This window comes from Physeter macrocephalus, chromosome 14, assembly GCF_002837175.3.
Source record: "Physeter macrocephalus isolate SW-GA chromosome 14, ASM283717v5, whole genome shotgun sequence".
Lineage (NCBI taxonomy): Eukaryota > Metazoa > Chordata > Mammalia > Artiodactyla > Physeteridae > Physeter > Physeter macrocephalus.
The window spans coordinates 89,725,548-89,743,788 of record NC_041227.1 but is presented as its reverse complement, the minus strand read 5'-3'; the positions used below and the strand labels follow the sequence as shown (position 1 = coordinate 89,743,788).

General features: G+C 50.5%; 3 protein-coding genes across 5 annotated transcripts; 2 read left to right on the top strand and 1 right to left on the bottom strand.

The window, feature by feature from the left end:
• The first annotated feature begins 668 nt into the window (after positions 1 to 668).
• Positions 669 to 7,488, top strand: TM4SF5 (transmembrane 4 L six family member 5). 2 transcript variants are annotated; one of them, XM_007109165.2, is made up of 5 exons: positions 669 to 1,018; positions 6,169 to 6,249; positions 6,626 to 6,762; positions 6,996 to 7,179; positions 7,254 to 7,488. In XM_007109165.2, exons 1-5 carry the CDS (start codon positions 845 to 847, stop codon positions 7,266 to 7,268), a joined length of 591 nt encoding a protein of 196 aa, XP_007109227.1. In that variant the 5' UTR covers positions 669 to 844; the 3' UTR covers positions 7,269 to 7,488. The 2 variants fall into 2 exon arrangements, with proteins under 2 accessions (XP_007109227.1, XP_023983361.1); XM_024127593.3 differs by having other exon boundaries at positions 750 to 1,018; positions 6,996 to 7,488.
• Positions 7,489 to 8,200: 712 nt separating this feature from the next.
• Positions 8,201 to 9,289, bottom strand: VMO1 (vitelline membrane outer layer 1 homolog). Its single transcript, XM_055090653.1, is given in 4 exon segments — positions 8,201 to 8,564; positions 8,845 to 8,931; positions 8,934 to 8,945; positions 9,017 to 9,289. Coding segments are annotated over 4 exon segments (303 nt in total). The 5' UTR covers positions 9,203 to 9,289; the 3' UTR covers positions 8,201 to 8,546.
• Positions 9,290 to 10,757: 1,468 nt separating this feature from the next.
• GLTPD2 (glycolipid transfer protein domain containing 2) lies at positions 10,758 to 13,043 on the top strand. 2 transcript variants are annotated; one of them, XM_007109169.3, is made up of 4 exons: positions 10,758 to 11,400; positions 11,507 to 11,571; positions 11,827 to 11,993; positions 12,093 to 12,609. In XM_007109169.3, exons 1-4 carry the CDS (start codon positions 11,295 to 11,297, stop codon positions 12,607 to 12,609), a joined length of 855 nt encoding a protein of 284 aa, XP_007109231.1. In that variant the 5' UTR covers positions 10,758 to 11,294. The 2 variants fall into 2 exon arrangements, 1 of the variants encoding a protein (XP_007109231.1); XR_008619256.1 differs by lacking the exon at positions 12,093 to 12,609 and adding an exon at positions 12,883 to 13,043 and having other exon boundaries at positions 11,311 to 11,993.
• Positions 13,044 to 18,241: the final 5,198 nt, after the last annotated feature.

Here is an 18,241-nt window from a genome sequence, read left to right as displayed (position 1 = left end):
TGCCAACAACAAGAACCAGAAATTGGTTCCCACGGGACTGGCTTGGATCACGTGGCCATTGCTGAATCAAACACAGAGGCCAGGGGGATGGATGCTTTAATCAATGAGACCTCAGTGGTAGTCTCAACAGGAAGATGGTTCAATAAACAGACATTAACAAGAAGAAACAAAAGGATAATGAACCTCCACCACCATCTTTACTTTCTTTCCAGGAGGAACTCTCCCTACGGGACTAATAGGGCACCATACACTGGCTTAGTGTGTCCTCGGTTACAAAATGTTTCTCACCCTCACCTTGACCCTTTTTTTTTTTTTTTTGGGCCACCCCACGCGGCTTGCAGGATCTTAGTTCCCCAACCAGGGATCAAACCCAGGCCACAGGCAGTGAGGGTGCCGAGTCCTAATCACTGGACCGCCAGGGAACTCCCTAACCCATTTAATCCTCACCACCTGCCCTCGAGCCAAGGGCATACCTTGGCTGTATACCCTTTGTACAGATGAGGCAACTGAGACAGAGACATTAAGGGGCTTGGCTAAGTCACAAAGCAGGTAAGGAGTCGACCGAGGTTCTGTGGAGAGGTGTGTGCAGAAAAAGAGGAAGAACACACTGAGCCCAGGCAACTTCCAATGTGTGTCAAGCTCCCCCACCTCCTCCACCACATCCTCCCCTCTGCCCGTGTCTCTGCTGCAGCCCCGTGTCTCCTGCCTCTGTCCCTTATCAGCAGCTACTGCCAGCTTCACCACACCTCCTCCTCGACCTTTGCTCCGGGCTTGTTTTTCCCTCTGGACCGGGGAACCTCGGGCTCACTTTCACTTGCTGCCTGTCCTTTCCAAGAGCCTCGCCATGTGCACGGGAAAGTGTGCCCGCTTCGTGGGGCTCTCCCTCATCCCCCTCTCCCTGGTCTGCATTGTGGCCAACGCTCTCCTGCTAGTGCCCAACGGTCAGACCACCTGGACCAAGGACCGCCTCAGCTTGCAAGTCTGGCTCATGGCTGGCTTCATCGGCGGGGGCCTGATGGTGAGAGGGCTGGCCAGGGCACACGGGCCAGGGGGTGGGGCGCCACTCTCCGGGGTCCTGAACAGCAGGGAGAGGGAGTGAGGGAAAAGGATGGCTGCCCAGGAAGGGATGGCAGTGGCTTGGTGGGGACCAGGAGCCCGTCCAGGCTGCCCCCAAACACTGAGCACTCTGTAGGGGAGGTTCTCAGCCCCAGGGTCCTGAGCTGAAATGTCTGAGGGGGATGAGAAGGAAGGAGCCTTACTGCTCGAAACTGTCCCCTCCTGGGTAGGGAGTACGTCCTACCAGCCCCTCGCCATCCCCACTGCTGAGCAGATGCTGGGAACCCCTCACTACAGGGGCTGAGGCAGAAGGAACAGCTGGTTCCATGGGAGGTTATCAGGTTAAGATAATAATGGGCTTGGTGAGGGTGTGGTTTACTGTGACAGTATCTGGAGCCAGGGAGCGATGTCGCAGATCAGTCTTTCTACCTATCAGCTCAGTGTCACCTCCCCCACTTCCCTGTCCCTTCACTCTCCACCCAGGTTTCTGGATGCCCACTGTGCGTTGGGCCCTAAGGATAAACTCAGAACCCGGGTCAGTATGGTGGAGAAGGGGTCCCCGTGGCTTCTGGAGACTAGGATCTGTCAGGAGAAGTTGGGGAAGGGGAGACACAGACTTGCTGGACTTCCTAACCCCCATTCGCCACCCCCCTCCCCATTCAGGGAACTTTTTTGTTGTTTTGTTTGTTTGTGCACCGCGTGGCATGCGGGGTCTTGGTTCCCCCACCAGGGACTGAAACCGTGCCCACCGTCTTAACCGCTGGACCGCCAGGGAAGTCCCTAGGGGAACTTTTTGGAAGGTCAAGCGAATTTAACATCTTTATGGCATGAAGACAAAAGATCTACCCTGCACGGTTCCCCACTTCTCAGGATGGCTGACTGATGAAATTCTCCGGGGGATGCCTCACCTTTGTCTCTTTCACTGGCCACAAGTCTGTTGGCTAATGGGGACACCTCTTCTCCTTTACCCAGCAATCCCCTCTTACCCATCCAGGTCTTTCCTCCTACTCCCCCTCCCCCTCTCCCATGGATTTATGGCTGTTGGAATCCACGCCATACCTCCGACCTCAACCCTCTCTGAGACGTCACACTCCTCCCAGCCCCACCCTCTCCGCCGCTGTCACATCACACCCCTCCTCCAGCCCAAACCACCACCACCTCCCCACGATCTCACTTGCCTGCTTCTGGGGAGACCCCCAAGGATGCCCCCCCAACATGCTCATTCCCAGCTGCCCTCCGGCCTCCATGCTCTCAGCCACCCTGGAGAAGGTTCTCAAGTGTATTCACAGTTAAAGCTATGCCACAGGGACAGAGGTGAGGGCCCTGCACTCCCTGAAGCCGGTGTTTCTGCTGGGGAGACACACAGTATCAAGAAAGCAAAAATGTACGCCCCACAGGAGGAAGGGCTGCCTGTTTCACTGGCTGCTGTGTGCCAGGCGCCTAGGCCTGGATTAACAGGCACCGGATTAATAGTGAATGAACAAAGTAAACAGACGAGCGAGATGATCTCAGATCAAAGTAGGGACCATCAAGAAAACAAAGCAGGATGCTGTCGTAAAGAGCTCCTGAGGCGGGGCTTCCCTGCTGGCGCAGTGGTTGAGAATCCGCCTGCCGATGCAGGAGATACGGGTTCGTGCCCCGGTCCGGGAAGATCCCACATGCCACGGAGCGGCTGGGCCCGTAAGCCATGGCCGCTGAGCCTGCGCGTCCGGAGCCTGTGCTCCGCAACGGGAGAGGCCACAACAGTGAGAGGCCCGCGTACCGCAAAAAAAAAAAAAAAAAAAAAAAAAAAAGAGCTCCTGAGGCAAGGTGGGGGGCCACTTTTCATAGCATTTTCAAGGAAGGCCTTGATGAGGTGACTTCTGAACTGAGACCCAAAAGACAAAAAGAAGGAATCAGCATGGCAGACAGGTGAGTACAAACTGCAAGGCAGGAACAGGCCTGCACATCTCAGGACTGGAGAGGCCGCCAGTGCAGCTGAGGTTTGATGAAGTAAAATGGGAGGAGAGCAGAGGCCAGAGCACCTACACCCTTGAAAGGCACAGTAAGGAATTTGAATTTTATTATGAGTGCACAGAAAACTATTGAAGGACTTTTTACCTTTTTAAAAAGTCATAGAGACAAATGCCCAGATCCTTAATATACAGCTCAGTGAATTTTTATAAAGGGAACACACCCATGTTCTGGGCACTCAGATCAAGATGTGGGTCATTACAAGAACCCCAGACATGCCTCCCACTAGGCCCTACCCCACACCAACAAGGGCCCCACTATCCTGACTTCTATCCCAGAGGTTAGTTTTGTCTGTTTAGCACTTTATATATAAATGGAATCATACAGAGTGGACACTTGTGTTCTGGCTTCTTGAGGTCAACATTATGTCTGTAAGTTTCATCCATATTGTTACACAGTGCTGTAGTTTATTATTTCTAATATTTACACAATTATTTCCATTGTGTAAGTATTACTACAATTTATTTAAACATTCTACTGTTGATGGACATTTGGATAGTTCCAACTTAGGTTTATTCTACATAATGCTCTATAAACATTCCTGTAAATGTCTTTAGGTGAATGTACATTTGCATTTCCGTTGGATAGATACTTAGGAGTAAAACTGCTGATTCTTAAGGTATGCAAATGTTCAGTGCTAACAGATATTACCAAAGAGTTGTCTGAAGTACTTATGCCAATTGTATTCCCACCAGGCAAGGATGAGAGTTCTAGTTGCTCCATATCCCGTTGGATATGGCTGGCTGCTGGGTGGTGAGTAAACGGTAGGAGGTCAGCACTGGATGCAGAAAGACCAGACTGCGGTCACTACAGTTGTCCAGGGAAGATGATAGTGGCTTAGATGAGGCCAGTGGCCTTGGAGATGGAGAAAATTAAACAGACTCGAGCTATAAACTAAACTAAACTAAAGCTAAACTCAGTGCTTCCTCCTGCCTTTTCAATTACCCTTCTCTTTTCAATGAAACGAGACAGCAGGGAGCAAGACAGACGAGTCCAGACAACAAAAGGAAACACTTTGGCTAGAAAAGTAAAAATCAGGGACTTCCCTGGTGGTCCAGTGGCTGAGACTCCATGCTCCCAATGCAGGGAGCCCGGGTTCCATCCCTGGTCGGGGAACTAAGATCCCACATGCCGCAACTAAAGATCCCGTGTGCTGCAACTAAGATCTGGTGCAACCAAATAAATAAGTAAATATTTTTTAAAAAATCACAAACAGGGCTTCCCTGGTGGCGCAGTGGTTGAGAATCTGCCTGCCAATGCAGGGTTCGATCCCTGGTCCGGGAAGATCCCACATACTGCAGAACAACTAAGCCCTGTGCACCACAACTACTGAGCCTGTGCTCTAGAGCCCATGAGCCACAACTACTGAGCCCGTGTGATGCAACTACTGAAGCCCACGTACCTAGAGCTCGTGCTCCACAACAAGAGAAGCCATCGCAGTAAGAAGCCCGCGCACCTCAACAAATAGTAGCCCCCACTCGTGGCAACTAGAGAAACCCTGTGCGCAGGAACAAAGACCCAACACAGCCAAAAATAAATAAATAAATTTATATTAAAAAAAAAACACAAACAGAGAGGTCGTTTGAAATTGGTAAATCCAAATTTCAGGTGTCTTTGGATCCAGAAGCTTCTGAGCAAGTGGTGTAACCAGAAAGGCTAAGCAAGGGGGCCAGCATTGGCCCTAGACCTGCCACGAGACATGGAAGAGGGAAGAGTGTCTGGTGGAAAGTTCATTCAACTCTGCAGGTGTTTCTGTAAGGTTGCTGTGGATGATATAATGGAACTAAAACTCTCAGCCCCTCCTTTGGAGAAGATCAAAATGCCGCCTTGTTGGTGTGTGCCAGACAAGGAAGACAGGGAGGCACAGATCCAGACAGCTGTGGAATTCCAGAGATGGGAGACAGGCAAAGAACCTGGTCTGGTGCCACAAAGTTAAGGCTGGAGCCAAAAGTGAGACGCCTCGAACGCCTTCCTGGAGTTCAGTCTTGATGGGCTACTCTTTGAGGAGACCCTAAAGGATTGGATCAGGGAAAAGACCAGTTGAAAGCCAAGTTTAATCTGGTGGTAGCAATGTAGAATGGAATGTGAGCTGGCACAGGGCAAGAGATACAAAAATCTAGTAGGGAGGCTGAGCACATCCTTCTCATGGGAGGTGATAGGGGATTGCCTGTGGGGAAGAAAAAAGAACTGACAGATTCAAGAGCCATTGAAGGAAAGTCCCTAAGACTTGAGGTCTGGCTAGCTGTGAAGGATTCAAGTTTTCAGGCCGAGGTGACCTGCAGGATATTTCCACTGATGGAGACAAGAAAGCCAAAGGGAGATGAATTGGGGGGAACAAATTGTGAGATTAGTATGAGGCTAAAACCAAGACATTCAAACGAACATACCCTTCAGGCAGTTGGATCTGAATGTGGAGGCATCAATTTAGGAGACAACAATTGTTACAGGGAGCAGCTGATGCCCTGGAAGGGGATGGGCTCTCTGAGGAGGGCCACGGGAGAAAGAAAGACAAAGAGGATCAGGGCTGTATCATGGGGATTCCTACCCTTCCCGTCAGAGTCCTACATGCTCCTCCACCCTTCACCATAATCCCGGTTCGCCAGGCATTCCAACACCACTATTTCTTCCTGCTGCTGAGGGACTCTATAGTTATTGACCATTTACTCTGAGCAAGTCTTGACATCAAGGTAACCTGTTAAATCCTGAGAACAGCCCATTTTACAGAGGACAAAACTGAGACCCAGAGAGATGAATCAATTCACGGAGTGTGAAGTGAGCACAAGGTTGGCATTAAATCCAGGCCTCCTGACTCCCATTCAGTTGGGCACCTACTATATGCTGAGATTTATGGGGGATATAATGATATTGCACCCTATCCTCTTGGAGGCTACAATCTGGACAGAGATAAGTAGGCACATAAATATAGATAAATTTAAAGCAGAGCCCCACAGTGCTCCAGGAGAAGTAGAGATAAGGTCTCCCTATAGTCCAAATGGCTAAAGGCATCACAGGAAGCTTACCTCGTCACAATACGGGGTAAGCACTGATCCAAGTTGGGGACCTGGGTGACTCGCTATCACATCGACTCTGATCCCACAGGTACTGTGTCCAGCAATTTCCGCTGTCCGGGCAGGGGGCAAAGGCTGTTGTGGTGCAGGCTGCTGTGGGAATCGCTGCAGGGTAAGATGCAAATTAAGACGGCACTCAGCATAGGTCTTTGAATCGGTCTTCGAATAATCACACCTAAACCCCTCCACAGAATTCCCAGCTTCACGAGCTCCTCTGCAGAGTCCTAGGCTCCATCTGACCGCTCCCTCGCACCCGCAAATCTTAGGCTTCAGTGGGCCTGACCGGAGGGAACTACAATCCCCATGAACCTCCGCGGCCACTGGCTCTTAGAATTAGCCGAACTCCAAGCCCTGGAGTTTGACGGGAAATGTATTTTTAAGGAAATTGGCTAGAGCTCGGTAACGAAGGGCGGGGGGAGCTAGGCGCGCTTTGCCCACGAGTGGGGCGGGGACGGCCCAACTCACCTCTCCTCGCACTCTGTATCCAGATGCTGCGATCGTTCTTCTGCTCGGCGTTCGGGATGCTTGGTGCCATCTACTGCCTCTCGGTTTCAGGAGCTGGGCTCCGAATTGGACCACAATGCTTAATGGACGGCTCCTGGGCATACCACTTCCAACAGACCGCGTAAGGCTCAGCCTGTATTCGCGCCCCCGCCCCCATTCTCTGCTACTGCCCACCTGCCTTTCCCACGTGGACCGAGAAACCTAGGTGGGACTCGGCTTCGAGACATCCTCCTCCACGTGGGCCGAACGAGTCCTTTGCATATCCCCCTCGGCGCCTGCGCGGGGCGGGCAGTCCCGTGGGGCGGGGCGCTCCGCGTGGCCTCCTTCTCTCACGTGACCCTGCCCCGCCCGCAGAGGCTCTTACCTGCTCAACCGCACTCAGTGGAGCTTGTGCGTGGAGCCGCCTGGTGTGGTCTACTGGAACGTGACGCTCTTCTCGCTGCTGGTGGCCGCCTCGTGCCTGGAGATTTTGCTGTGTGGGGTGCAGCTGGTGAACGCGTCCATTGGTGTCTTCTGCGGCGATTGTCGGAAGAAGGAGGTGGGACGGTGTGGGATGGAGCTGTCGAGGAAATCTATTTGCTCCCTGACTGCATCCTCACTTTTTTTCTGCAGGTCGCCCCTCACTGAGGCTCCACGGACCTGGTCCGTCGCTCCTGGACACCCGCCTGGCCCGCCCCCTTCCTGGAATAAACTATTTAGAGCTCTCTTCCGCGTCTCAGATTGTGCCCTTTACAAGGAGTGTCCGAAGGTCTCCAGATACACCGTGGCTTGGGGCTCTCGTGTTTGGGACCCTTGCACCCCCTTTGTTATTTCCTTAATAAATAGTTATTGAACTATTAGTGCACTGGAAATACTGTGTAAACAAGACAGGCAAGTTCTGTGCTCTTAAAGAATTTAACATTCCAGGGGTAGAAGATGGGCAATTTTTAAAAGAGGCAATAGATTATTTTAATTGGTGATAAGCACTTTTTAAAAACATGGAGGTAGTGGGATAGATACTGACTGATGGATGGACTTTTTAAATAAGATAAAGTCCAAGAAAGAGAAATTGGAGCTGAAATCTGGTGGATGGGCTAACCATCTGGACAGTTGGGGGATTCCAGGCAGAGAGGGCAGCAAGGACAAAGACCCTCAATGGGACTCAGTATACAGAAAAGCCACTGTTTGAGTTTTGGCGGGGGGGAAGGAAAACTATGGAAAAGACATCTTAGCCTCCTAAGTTCTAGAAAATGAAACCTTAAGACGATATAGCATTGTCACCTCCTAATTTGGTAGAAGTTTCTTGATCTGGGGTCACTGGTGGTTCAGAAAGGAAACAACCTGGTCTCTTAATGGGGACGATGTGTCTGCAGAGGCTCACAGAAAGGCAGGGACTTCCTTAACTTGTACGCAAAATTGTGTTTAAGTGTGTCTTTTCTGAACTATGTATGGGTCGGTAACTTTCAGTAGCTTGCCATGGACTCCTGAGACCAAATCCTAATTGGGCCTGGCCCAATGCTAGGTTAGGAGGAAGATGGGGCTACGCAGTTTCCCACCCCTAAAACAAGCGAGACCAAAGCCAAGACAGAGAAGCTTTAATAGCGGAGGTGGGACTAGGCTTGGGCTGGGAGAGGGCGGCGATGGTGTCAACTGCGGCAGCAGAAAAAGCGCGCGTCGTTAACAGCGGTGTCATCGCGGAGGCCTCTAGGCTGCTCGATCTTGGTCTGCAAGCCGCACACTCCTTTAGGGCAAGGCTCACTCCAGTCTCCAAAGTCTCCCCAGGACAGACCGGGCCCCTGCAGCTCCGTGCTGTCGGAGCAGCGGAAGCGCACGTTGTTCGCAGCCGTGTTGTCCCCGGGGGTCACGGGTGCCTCCACGCGAAGCGAGAAAGCCACCAGGAAGCCGCCGCCGGGACACCACAGCGCCTCACTCCACGCGCCCCACCTGCGAGGGAAGCAGAGACGCGCGGTCTCCGCGGGCGCCCCCCACCCACCTCCAGCCGGACCCAGGCCTCGGGGCTTCCCAGTCAGGTGCTCCAGTCACCTGACCTCCACTGAGGTGCGGAGCTGGGAGTCTCCCACCCGCTTCCCAGGTCTAAACCTCCCCAAAGCGCTGGAGGAACCTGCCTGTCGGTAGGGGATGTGTGTAATGGAGAGTAAGGGGCATACCTCGACCCTAGGGGATCCTCGGCCCCTGCCCCCCACCTTCCAGACTGGGACTCCACCACGTGCGTGTTGAGCTCCGCATTCCCGCGCGCGCAGTGCAGCCGGATTCCGTTCAGAGCCGCGTCGTCGCCAGGAATGCCTTGGCGGGGGGGGGCTCCACCTGGGCGGCGGAGGACGAGTCTGCCGTCCTCTGCTTGGGGTACCCACCGAGACCTAGGCCTGAGCCCCTACCTTGAGCGAGAACCCGCTGTCGAAGAATCCGTCAGGACACATCTCTGGCCAGGCCCAGTCACCCCAGGGGCGCCCGCTGGTCACCTCGATGACCAATGTGCAGCCGCTCGACGCATCTGCTCTTGCACGCCCAAAGCACGTCGCCCACAGCAGCAGAAGCAGCTTGGCTCCCGCGCCCCGCTCCATCCCGCAGCCTCTGTGAGCCCGGGCCCTTTGGGCAGGTGTATACCACCTTTGCCCTAAGAGGGCTCCGATTGCGGAAGGGCCACCTGGATTAAGTGACACTCAAAACTAATCCGTTCCGGAAGCCTACAAACTTGTTTGTCAGATCAGGGAGACTGACGCTCCCAGCGCCAGAGGAGGAGGGGCAGCAAGAACCCACGGGTTTAAATAACCACCGACCTACCGAACGTTTACAGACTATAGGCCACGAATCGTGGTTAGCGTTTTGCTGGCATGTTTCATTTAATCCACACAACAATTTTAGGAGGTGAGAATTACCATTCCTATTCTGCCGGTGAGGGAACTAGGGCTGTGAAATTGCAAGCGACTTGCCTAAGGTCACAGTCAGCAAGCCAGGGAACATTCCAGCACTAGGAAATGGGGAACCCACGGCTAGGGGTGGAAGTGACGGTTCCAGAATCCCACTGGACAGGGACCCCAGGGACCTCCAGGATGTGAGGGAGCATCGGAGTGAGACAGGGCAAGAATCCATGAACTGTGGGAGCTGGAAGCATCTTGTGAGTGATTGGGGCCCGACTCCTTGAGAATCTGGGACATCCCTTCCCCTCAAAAGAAAATGTACACAGAGACAGGAACAGTTTTTAAAAGTTTATGGACAGGGAACTGAGAACAGCAGACGCTATTTCTTTCATTGCTTCCTGTAGCCCTTCCCTCAATGTTTTTCCCCCTGTGACCACCAGGGGGACTCCTAATTAAAAAACAACAACAACAACAAATTTGTTGTGGGGAGTACCACCCCTGATTTGCCTGCCCTTCATACACATTCCTTTGTCTATTCAATATGTACTTATTTAGAAATAATGTGTTTTGGCCCAGGCAATATTCTAAATGCTAAATAGAGCAGCTACCAAGAAAAGGCCCCTGTCTTCATCAGAGCTCACATTCCAGTGGGGGAGACAGATGATAAATTCTCCAATGGACCCTGAGCTCTTTGAAGGCACATTTGTCTTCATGGGGCCTAGTACAGGGCCTGGCATGTAGAGGTAGTTAATAAAGCCTGGCTTGATGAATGATTGAGGAATCAATCTGGAGATTAAAAAAAGTAAACTACAAAAATGTAAAAGGTGACAGTCTACACTATATAATTGAGACCTCAGGCATCCAGATTAAGATAAGGTCCCCTGGGCTTCCCTGGTGGCGCGCTGGTTGAGAATCCGCCTGCCAATGCAGGGGACACGGGTTTGAGCCCTGGTCCGGGAAGATCCCACATGCCGCGGAGCAACTAAGCCCGTGTGCCGCAACTACTGAGACTGCGCTCTAGAGCCCACGAACCACAACTACTGAGCCCTCGTGCCACAACTACTGTAGCCCACGCGCCTAGAGCCCGTGCTCCACAATAAGAGGAGCCACCACAATGAGAAGCCTGCGCGCCACAATGAAGAGTAGCCCCCGCTCACCGCAACTAGAGAAAGCCCGCGTGCAGCAACGAAGACCCAACGCAGCCAAAAAATAAATAAATTTATAAAATAAAAAATAATAAGATAAGGTCCCCTGGGGACAGGATAGAGAATTTAGAAGTGGGTGTTCTCTGAATCCCAGGTGCCCCACGCTTGAACTTAAGAGGTAAGATTTATGGAGCAACTGTGGTAAGCTTTTCCATTTACAGTGTTTGCACATACGCTATCATTTAATCCTCACATGAAGCCTGCAAAAGAACATATTATTATCCTCAATGTACAGTGGAGGGAACTCAGGCCCAGAGTCAACTTAGGGTCCACCATTGCTCAGTGGGGGAACTGGTTCTGACCTCAGTCTCTCCTCACAATACCCAGGCTTCATCTTACTACAACCTGGCCTTACAGGGAAGGGAAATGTAGCAACGTGTCACTGCTACCGAATCCCCCAAATCCTCTTCATCCAGTCCCTCTCTCCTCAGATGCTGCCCTCTGGGGCAAAGGGCACAGGGGAGGGGGACTTAGTAGGTTAATTATTAACCCTTTGCGCCTCAGGCACTGCGGCTTCTCTCCCCTCCTGGAGGCAAAGGGACAAGGCCTGGCGAGGGGCTGGTGAGGGGGCGGTGGTCCCTGCAGTAGCCATGCGGGTCGCACTGCCTCAGCCGGTCCCTCGGCGCTGGTTGCGCAGTGCGATTCCTCTTGCTGTCTTCACACTACTGCTTGTTTATCTCTGGGCTCGGAGCCTCCGTGAGTACCCCTTCCCTCACCTGCTCTGGGAGGAACCGGGGAATCCAGGCCCTTGAGATCTAAGGTCTCTCCTCAAGCCCTCGTTGCTCTGTTTCACTTCGCTCAGGTGCCCTCTCAGGCTGCAGATCTGGGGCCCAGTCCTGCATTGCCAGGGAACCGCCTCCTTTCCAGGTATGCTCCCGGAAGGGCTGGGACTGGGAGCTCCAGGTAGGACCCTGAGCAGGGGGAAGTGGACCAGGCTGAGGATCTGAGGAAGGGCAGGCCCTCCTCCTCCTCTCCCTTCTCCCGTCAGAAGCTGAGAATACAGCAAGAGGGACACCATCTAGGTCTTAGGAAAAATTTTTTCAGAGCCCAGCTGCGCTGCTTGGCGAACCAGCAAGCTAGGAGTTCTGCTGCCACTCCTTTCTCCTCCTACCTCACCCCCAGGTCCGGCAACAGTCGGGACCCTTGGAGGCTCCGGAACGGAAAGAGCCTCAGTGTCTGGGCCCTCAGGGGATGCTGGGCCGCATGATGAGGCCGTTCCGCGCCAGTCTGAACCCGGAAAGGGATGTGGAGTTGTCGCAGTACCTGGCAGGATGGAGGGAGCTAGTCCGGTGAGTGGTTTCTCCCCCCACCCCATCCAGTCCCCGCCTCTTTGTGGCTCCATCGCCCTCTCTCAAACCTTCCTACCCTTCCCACCATCACACACACAGGTTCCTAACTCCCCTCGGCTCCATCTTCGCCTTCGCCACAAGCGAGGCCTCCGCCAAAGTGACAGCCCTCGAGGCTCTGGTGCACGGCCCAGAGGCGGCGCACTACACGTCGCTGGCGACCATGGTGGCGTGGGAGCGGCCCGGGATCGCCCCACGACTCTCTGCCGGGTGCCCGGGCTCACTGACGATGCTCTTGCTGCACCGTGCGCTACGATGGTCCCAGCTCTGCCTCCACCGGGTGGCGACCGGGATGCTCGGAGGCCCGGACGCTGGCGCTCAGTGCAGCGACGCCTACGGCACGGCCCTGGCTCCGCACCACCCCTGGTTCGTCCGTCAGGCCGCCCACCTCGCATTCCTCGCCTTCCCGGGTCGCGGCCGCTTGCTCGAGCTGGCGTGTCCGGGTTCCAAAGAGGCGGAGGCGCGGAACGCGCTGGTGCGGGCCGCGGGCACCCTAGAGGAAGTCTACAACCGTACTCAGGGATTGTTGGCCGAAGGCGGCCTGCTCGAGCTGGCCTGACGCCTACTGGCCGGAGGAGGGAAGCGCCCTGGGGAGAGGTCGGTGCAGCTCCAGCTTGAGCCCTTGGCCCCGCCTCCCGGTGCCGGGGGCGTGGTCTCCATATACCCCGCCTCCTTGGTGACGTCACCACCCCTGGAGGCTCACCTCGATAGGGGTGGGTTTTTTAGACCTTGCCTCTATGCGCTCCGGGAGAAGGGAGGAGCTGTGGGGAATAAAAAGTATTCTTTGGGACTTCCCTGGTGGCAGTGGTTGAGAATTCGCCTGCCAATGCAGGGGACACGGGTTCCAGCCCTGGTCCGGGAAGATCCCACATGCAGCGGAGCAACTAAGCCCGTGAGCCACAACTACTGAGCCTGTGCTCTAGAGCAGCGACCCACAACTACTGAGCCCACAGGCCTAGAGCCCTTGCTCGGCAACAAGAGAAACCACCGCAGTGAGAAGCCTGCACGGCAAGGAAGAGTAGCCCCTGCTCGCCACAAGTAGAGAAAAGCCCGTGCACAGCAACGAAGACCCAACGCAGCCTAAAATAAATAAATTTTATTTTTAAAAAGTATTCTTTGGTAGCCGTCGATTTAGGGCGTTTTGTGTGATGACAGCGGGTGCTTAAGGGAAACAGGAAAAAATAGGTGTGGGAAGATATGTCATCCCTGTTTCCGGCCGCCGAGAGACTCACGCTACCCCTGGCCTATGTCAACCACTCCTACAGCTTCAGTTGCCTACTACATGCCAAGTCTCCAGACCAGACCTGTCCCCTGAGCTCCAGCCCCCATAAAGCGAACTCTTTCCTGGACACCTCCACAGACACCACAAATGCAGCACATCCAACATGAATCCAGTCACCTCCTCCAAGAACTGCACCTCTTCTTGTGTTTCCTATCTCAATAAATGACACCCTTTCCTGTCAACTACCCAAAGCTAAAACCTGTGCGTCTTGCCTCACGCCAAGCAGGTGCTCAGCTCAGTAATGTATGTTTATTAAATGACTCCATTCCCACCATGGTAAACAAAGTTACACACTGATAATTCCTAAATTATAACTCCAACCCACTTTCCCCTGGACTCCAGAATACTATATCACTTCCTTATTCCACATCTCCACTTGGATTTCAACTAGAGATAGCAAACTTAACAAGTCCAAAACTGAGCTTCCAATATTCTCTCCTCCCAAAATACTCCACAGTCCTCGCTAGCTCAGTAAACAATTCCATTCTTCCAGGTCCTTAAGCCAAAACCCTTGCAGTCATCCTGACTCTCTGGTTTCTCTTTCATCGTACCCACCTCCAAGCAGCCAGAATCTGACTATTTCTCACCATCTCCACTGCTACCAACCTTGTCAAGTCAACTTCATCTATCACCTGGATTATTGCAATAGCCTCCTAATTGTTTCTCTCTCCCATACTTTGCGTCCCTACAGTGTATTTTCAATAGAGCAGCCAGAGTGATCTTTAAAATATAAAGCATATCATGTCACTTCCCTGCTCAAAACTTTCCAATGGCTTCCTATTGCAGGAAATTTTCTGGGTCATATTATCAGTTGAGAATGATGAAAAGCTTCTCAAGGGCCCTATGTGATCTGATTGCACTAGCCAAACTGACCTCGTCAATATTCATTGAATATGTCAGGCATGATTCTGCCTCATGACTTTGCACTTGCTCTTCCCTCTGTCCAGAATGCTTTTCCCCAAAATATACAAATGACTTCCCTCCTTCCTTCTGGTCTTTATTTAAATGTCTCTCCAGTGAGACCTTCCCTGATTATTCTTTCTAAAATTTCAACACACACACACACACACACACACACACACACACACACACACACCTTCCTATCTCCCTTCCTTGCTTTTTCTTCTTAGTATGATTCACTATTTAACATGCTGTATATTGCACTTATTTTTTTGTCTCCCTTAATATATGTAAGTTCCATGGGGCTAGGAATTTCTGTCTACTTTGTTCCCTGATGTACTTCCAGTGCCTCAAACTGTGCCTGGCACCTAGTAGACATTCAACAGCTTTTGTTGAATGAATGTATGAGTACTAAAAACAGTTCAGATGGCTGGAGACAAGAGTGTCAAAAAGAAAAAAGGGGATTGCACAACAGGTAAATGTACTTCATGCTACTGAATTGTACACCAAAAATGGTTAAAATGCTAAATTTTATTTTATATTTTATTACAATAAAAAATTTAGAAGTAAATAAGAGATGTGATTCCAGACAGGTGGGCAGGAGCGAGTACATGAAGGGCCTTATAAACTATGTTATAGAGACAGGACTTTATCTTGAGAGTTAATTTTAAGTGGGGGATTGTCTGCATATTTTCAATTCAAAACACCAGCTCCAGGGACTCTCTGGTGGTCCAGTGGTTAAGAATCCATCCTGCAATGCAGGGGACGCTGGTTCAATCCCTGGTCAGCGAACTAAGATCCCCCATGCCGCAGGGCAACTAAGCCCACGTGCTGCAACTACAGAGCCCACCCGCCACAACTAATGAGCCCCCGCGCTCTGGAATCCACGCATTCTGGAGCCTGCACACCACAACTAGAGAGAAGATCACGCACCACAACGAAAGATCCTGCGTGCCACAACTAAGACCCTACGTGGCAAATAAATAAATAAATAAATAAATATTTAAAAAAAAAACAAAACACACCAGCTCCAGCTGCAGTATGTAGAAATAGTATGGCAGGTTCATAGGAGGACTACTCCACACAGTAACAGCAAAATACACATTCTTCTCAAGCGCACATGCAACATTCTCCAGGATGGACCATAGGGTAGGCCACAAAAAAGTCTCAATTAATTTAAAAAGGTTGAAGTCACAAAATATTCTCCAACTAAACTGGAGTGAAATTAGAAATCAATAGCAAAAGGGAATTTGGGAAATTCACAAGTATGTGGGAAGTAAAAAACACACTCCTAACCAACCACTGCGTCAAAGAAGAAATCACAGGGAAAATATTCTGAGGTTAGTGAAAATGAAAACAAAACATACCAAAACTTGGGATGCAGCATAAGCAGTGCTCAGAAGGAAATGTGTAGCTATGAATGCCTTTATTAAAAATGAAGAAAGATCTCAAATCAACAGCTTAACCTTCTACCTTAATAAACTAGAAAAAGAAAAGCAGGGAATTCCCTGGCAGTCCAGTGGCCAGGACTCCCCGCTTCCACTGCATGGGGCCTGGGTTCAATCCTTGCTTGGGGAACTAAGATCCTGCAAGCCACGTGTCACAGGTGAAAAGAAAAGAAAAGAAAAGAAAAGAAAAGAAAAGAAAAAGGAGAGCAAACTAAATCTAAAGAAAGCAGAAGGAAGGAAATAATAAAGATTAGGGTGTAAATAAATTAAATAGAAAAGAGAAAAACAATAGAATCAACTAAAACAAAAGTTGGCTCTTTGAAAAGACCACTAAGATTGACAAACCTTTAGCTAGACTGATCAAGAAAAAAAGAGAGAAGACTCAAATTATTAAAATCAAAAATGAAAGAGGGAATGCTGTGGAGCAACTAAGCCCATGCGCCACAACTACTGAGCCTGCACTCTAGAGCCTGTGAGCCACAACTACTGAGCCTGTGTGCTGCCACTACTGAAGCCTGTGTGCCTAGAGCCTGTGCTCCACAACAAGAGAAGCCACCGCAATGAGAAGCCCGCACACCACAACGAAGAGTAGCCCCCGCTCGCCACAACTAGAGAAAGCACGCACGCAGCAACGAAGACCCAATGCAGCCAAAAAAAAAAGAATTTATAGAAGAAAATACAAAAGAGTATTAAAAAAAAAATGAGGGACTTCTCTGGTAGCGCACTGGTTAAGAATCCGCCTGCCAATGCGGGGGACACAGGTTCGAGCCCTGGTCCGGGAAGATCCCACATGCCACAGATCAACTAGGCCTGAGTGCCACAACTACTGAGCCTGCGCTGTAGAGCCCGCGAGCCACAACTACTGAGCCTGCAAGCCACAACTACTGAGCCCGCGTGCCACGACTACTGCAGCCTGTGTGTCTAGAGCCTGTGCTCCGCAACAAAGAGAAGCCGCCGCAATGAGAAGCCTGCACACCGCAACGAAGAGTAGCCCCCGCTCGCCACAACTAGAGAAAGCCCGCGCACAGCAACAAAGACCCAACGCAGCCAATAAATAAATAAATAAATTTTAAAAAGAAGAAAGAAAGAGGGGGAGTTGCCTGATGGCCTGGTGGTTAGGATTCCGGGCTTTCACTTCTGTGGCCCGGGTTCAATCCCTGGTCAGGAACTGAGATCCTGCAAAAAAATCAAACACAAAAAAGAGGAAACATTACTAACGATCTTACAGAAATAAAAAGTATTATAAGGAAATACTATAAACAATTGTAGGCCAATAAAGTAGATAACCTAAATGAAATGGACAAATTCCTAAAAAGACACACACTACCAAACCTGACTCAAGAATAAATACAAAATCTGGGACTTCCCTGGTGGTCCAGTGGTTAAGAATCTCCCTTCCAGGGACTTCCCTGGTGGTGCAGTGGTTAAGAATCTGCCTGCCAATGCTAGGGGACACCAGTTTGAGCCCTGGTCTGGGAAGATCCCACATGCCGCGGAGCAACTAAGCTGCAACTAAAAAGAAAGCCCAACTAAGCTGCAACTAAAAAGAAAGTCCATACACAGCAATGAAGACCCAACGCAGACGAAAATAAATAAATTAATTTTTTAAAAAAAGAAAGTGAGAAGACAGTCCATGGAATGGGAGAAAATATTTGCAAATTTTATGCCTGATAAAGGTGTAGTATGTAGAATATAAAAAGAACTCTTACAATTAGGATTATGGGATTAACAGACGCAAACTACTATACACAAAATAGATAAACAACAATGATTTACTGTATAGCACAGGGAGCTATACTCTATATCTTGTAATAGCCTATAATGGAAATATATATATATATATATAACTTAATCACTTTGCTATACACCTGAAACTAACACAATATTGTAAATCAACTATACTTCAATTTTTTGAAAAGTTTGATGTTGGGAGTTCCCTAGTGACCGAGTGGTTAGGATTCTGGGCTTTCACTACAGGGGCCCGGGGTTTAGTCTCTGGTGGGGGAACTAGGATCCCACAAGCCGCACGGTGCGGCAAAAGAAAAAGAAAAGAAAAAGGTTGATGCTTTGCTCGTGAAGGGAAAAAAACCCCCTCATAACTCAACAATAAACAGATAACCCAATTTTAAAACAGGCAAAGGACTTAAATAGGTATTTTTCAAAAGAAGATATACAAATGGTCAATCAGCGCATGAAAATATGTTCAATGTCACTCATCACAGGGAAAAGCAAAAACAACAACAACCCCACAAGATATCACTTCACACCCACTAGGATGGGTAAAATTAAAAATGCACCACAACAATTAGGAAGTGGAGAAATCGGAATCCTCATTCATGGCTGGTGAGAATGTAAAACGAGGCAGCTGCTGTGGAAAAGCTGTCAGTTCCTTAAAATGTTAAACAAAAAGTTACTAAATGACCCAACAATTTCACTCCTAGTATATACGCCTAAGTATATACCTAAGAGAAATGAAAACATAGTGCGGTCATTCTAAATCGGAGACGCTCAAGTCTATCCTGAAGCCTCTTTGAATCGCAACTCCAATCGGATATATCAGT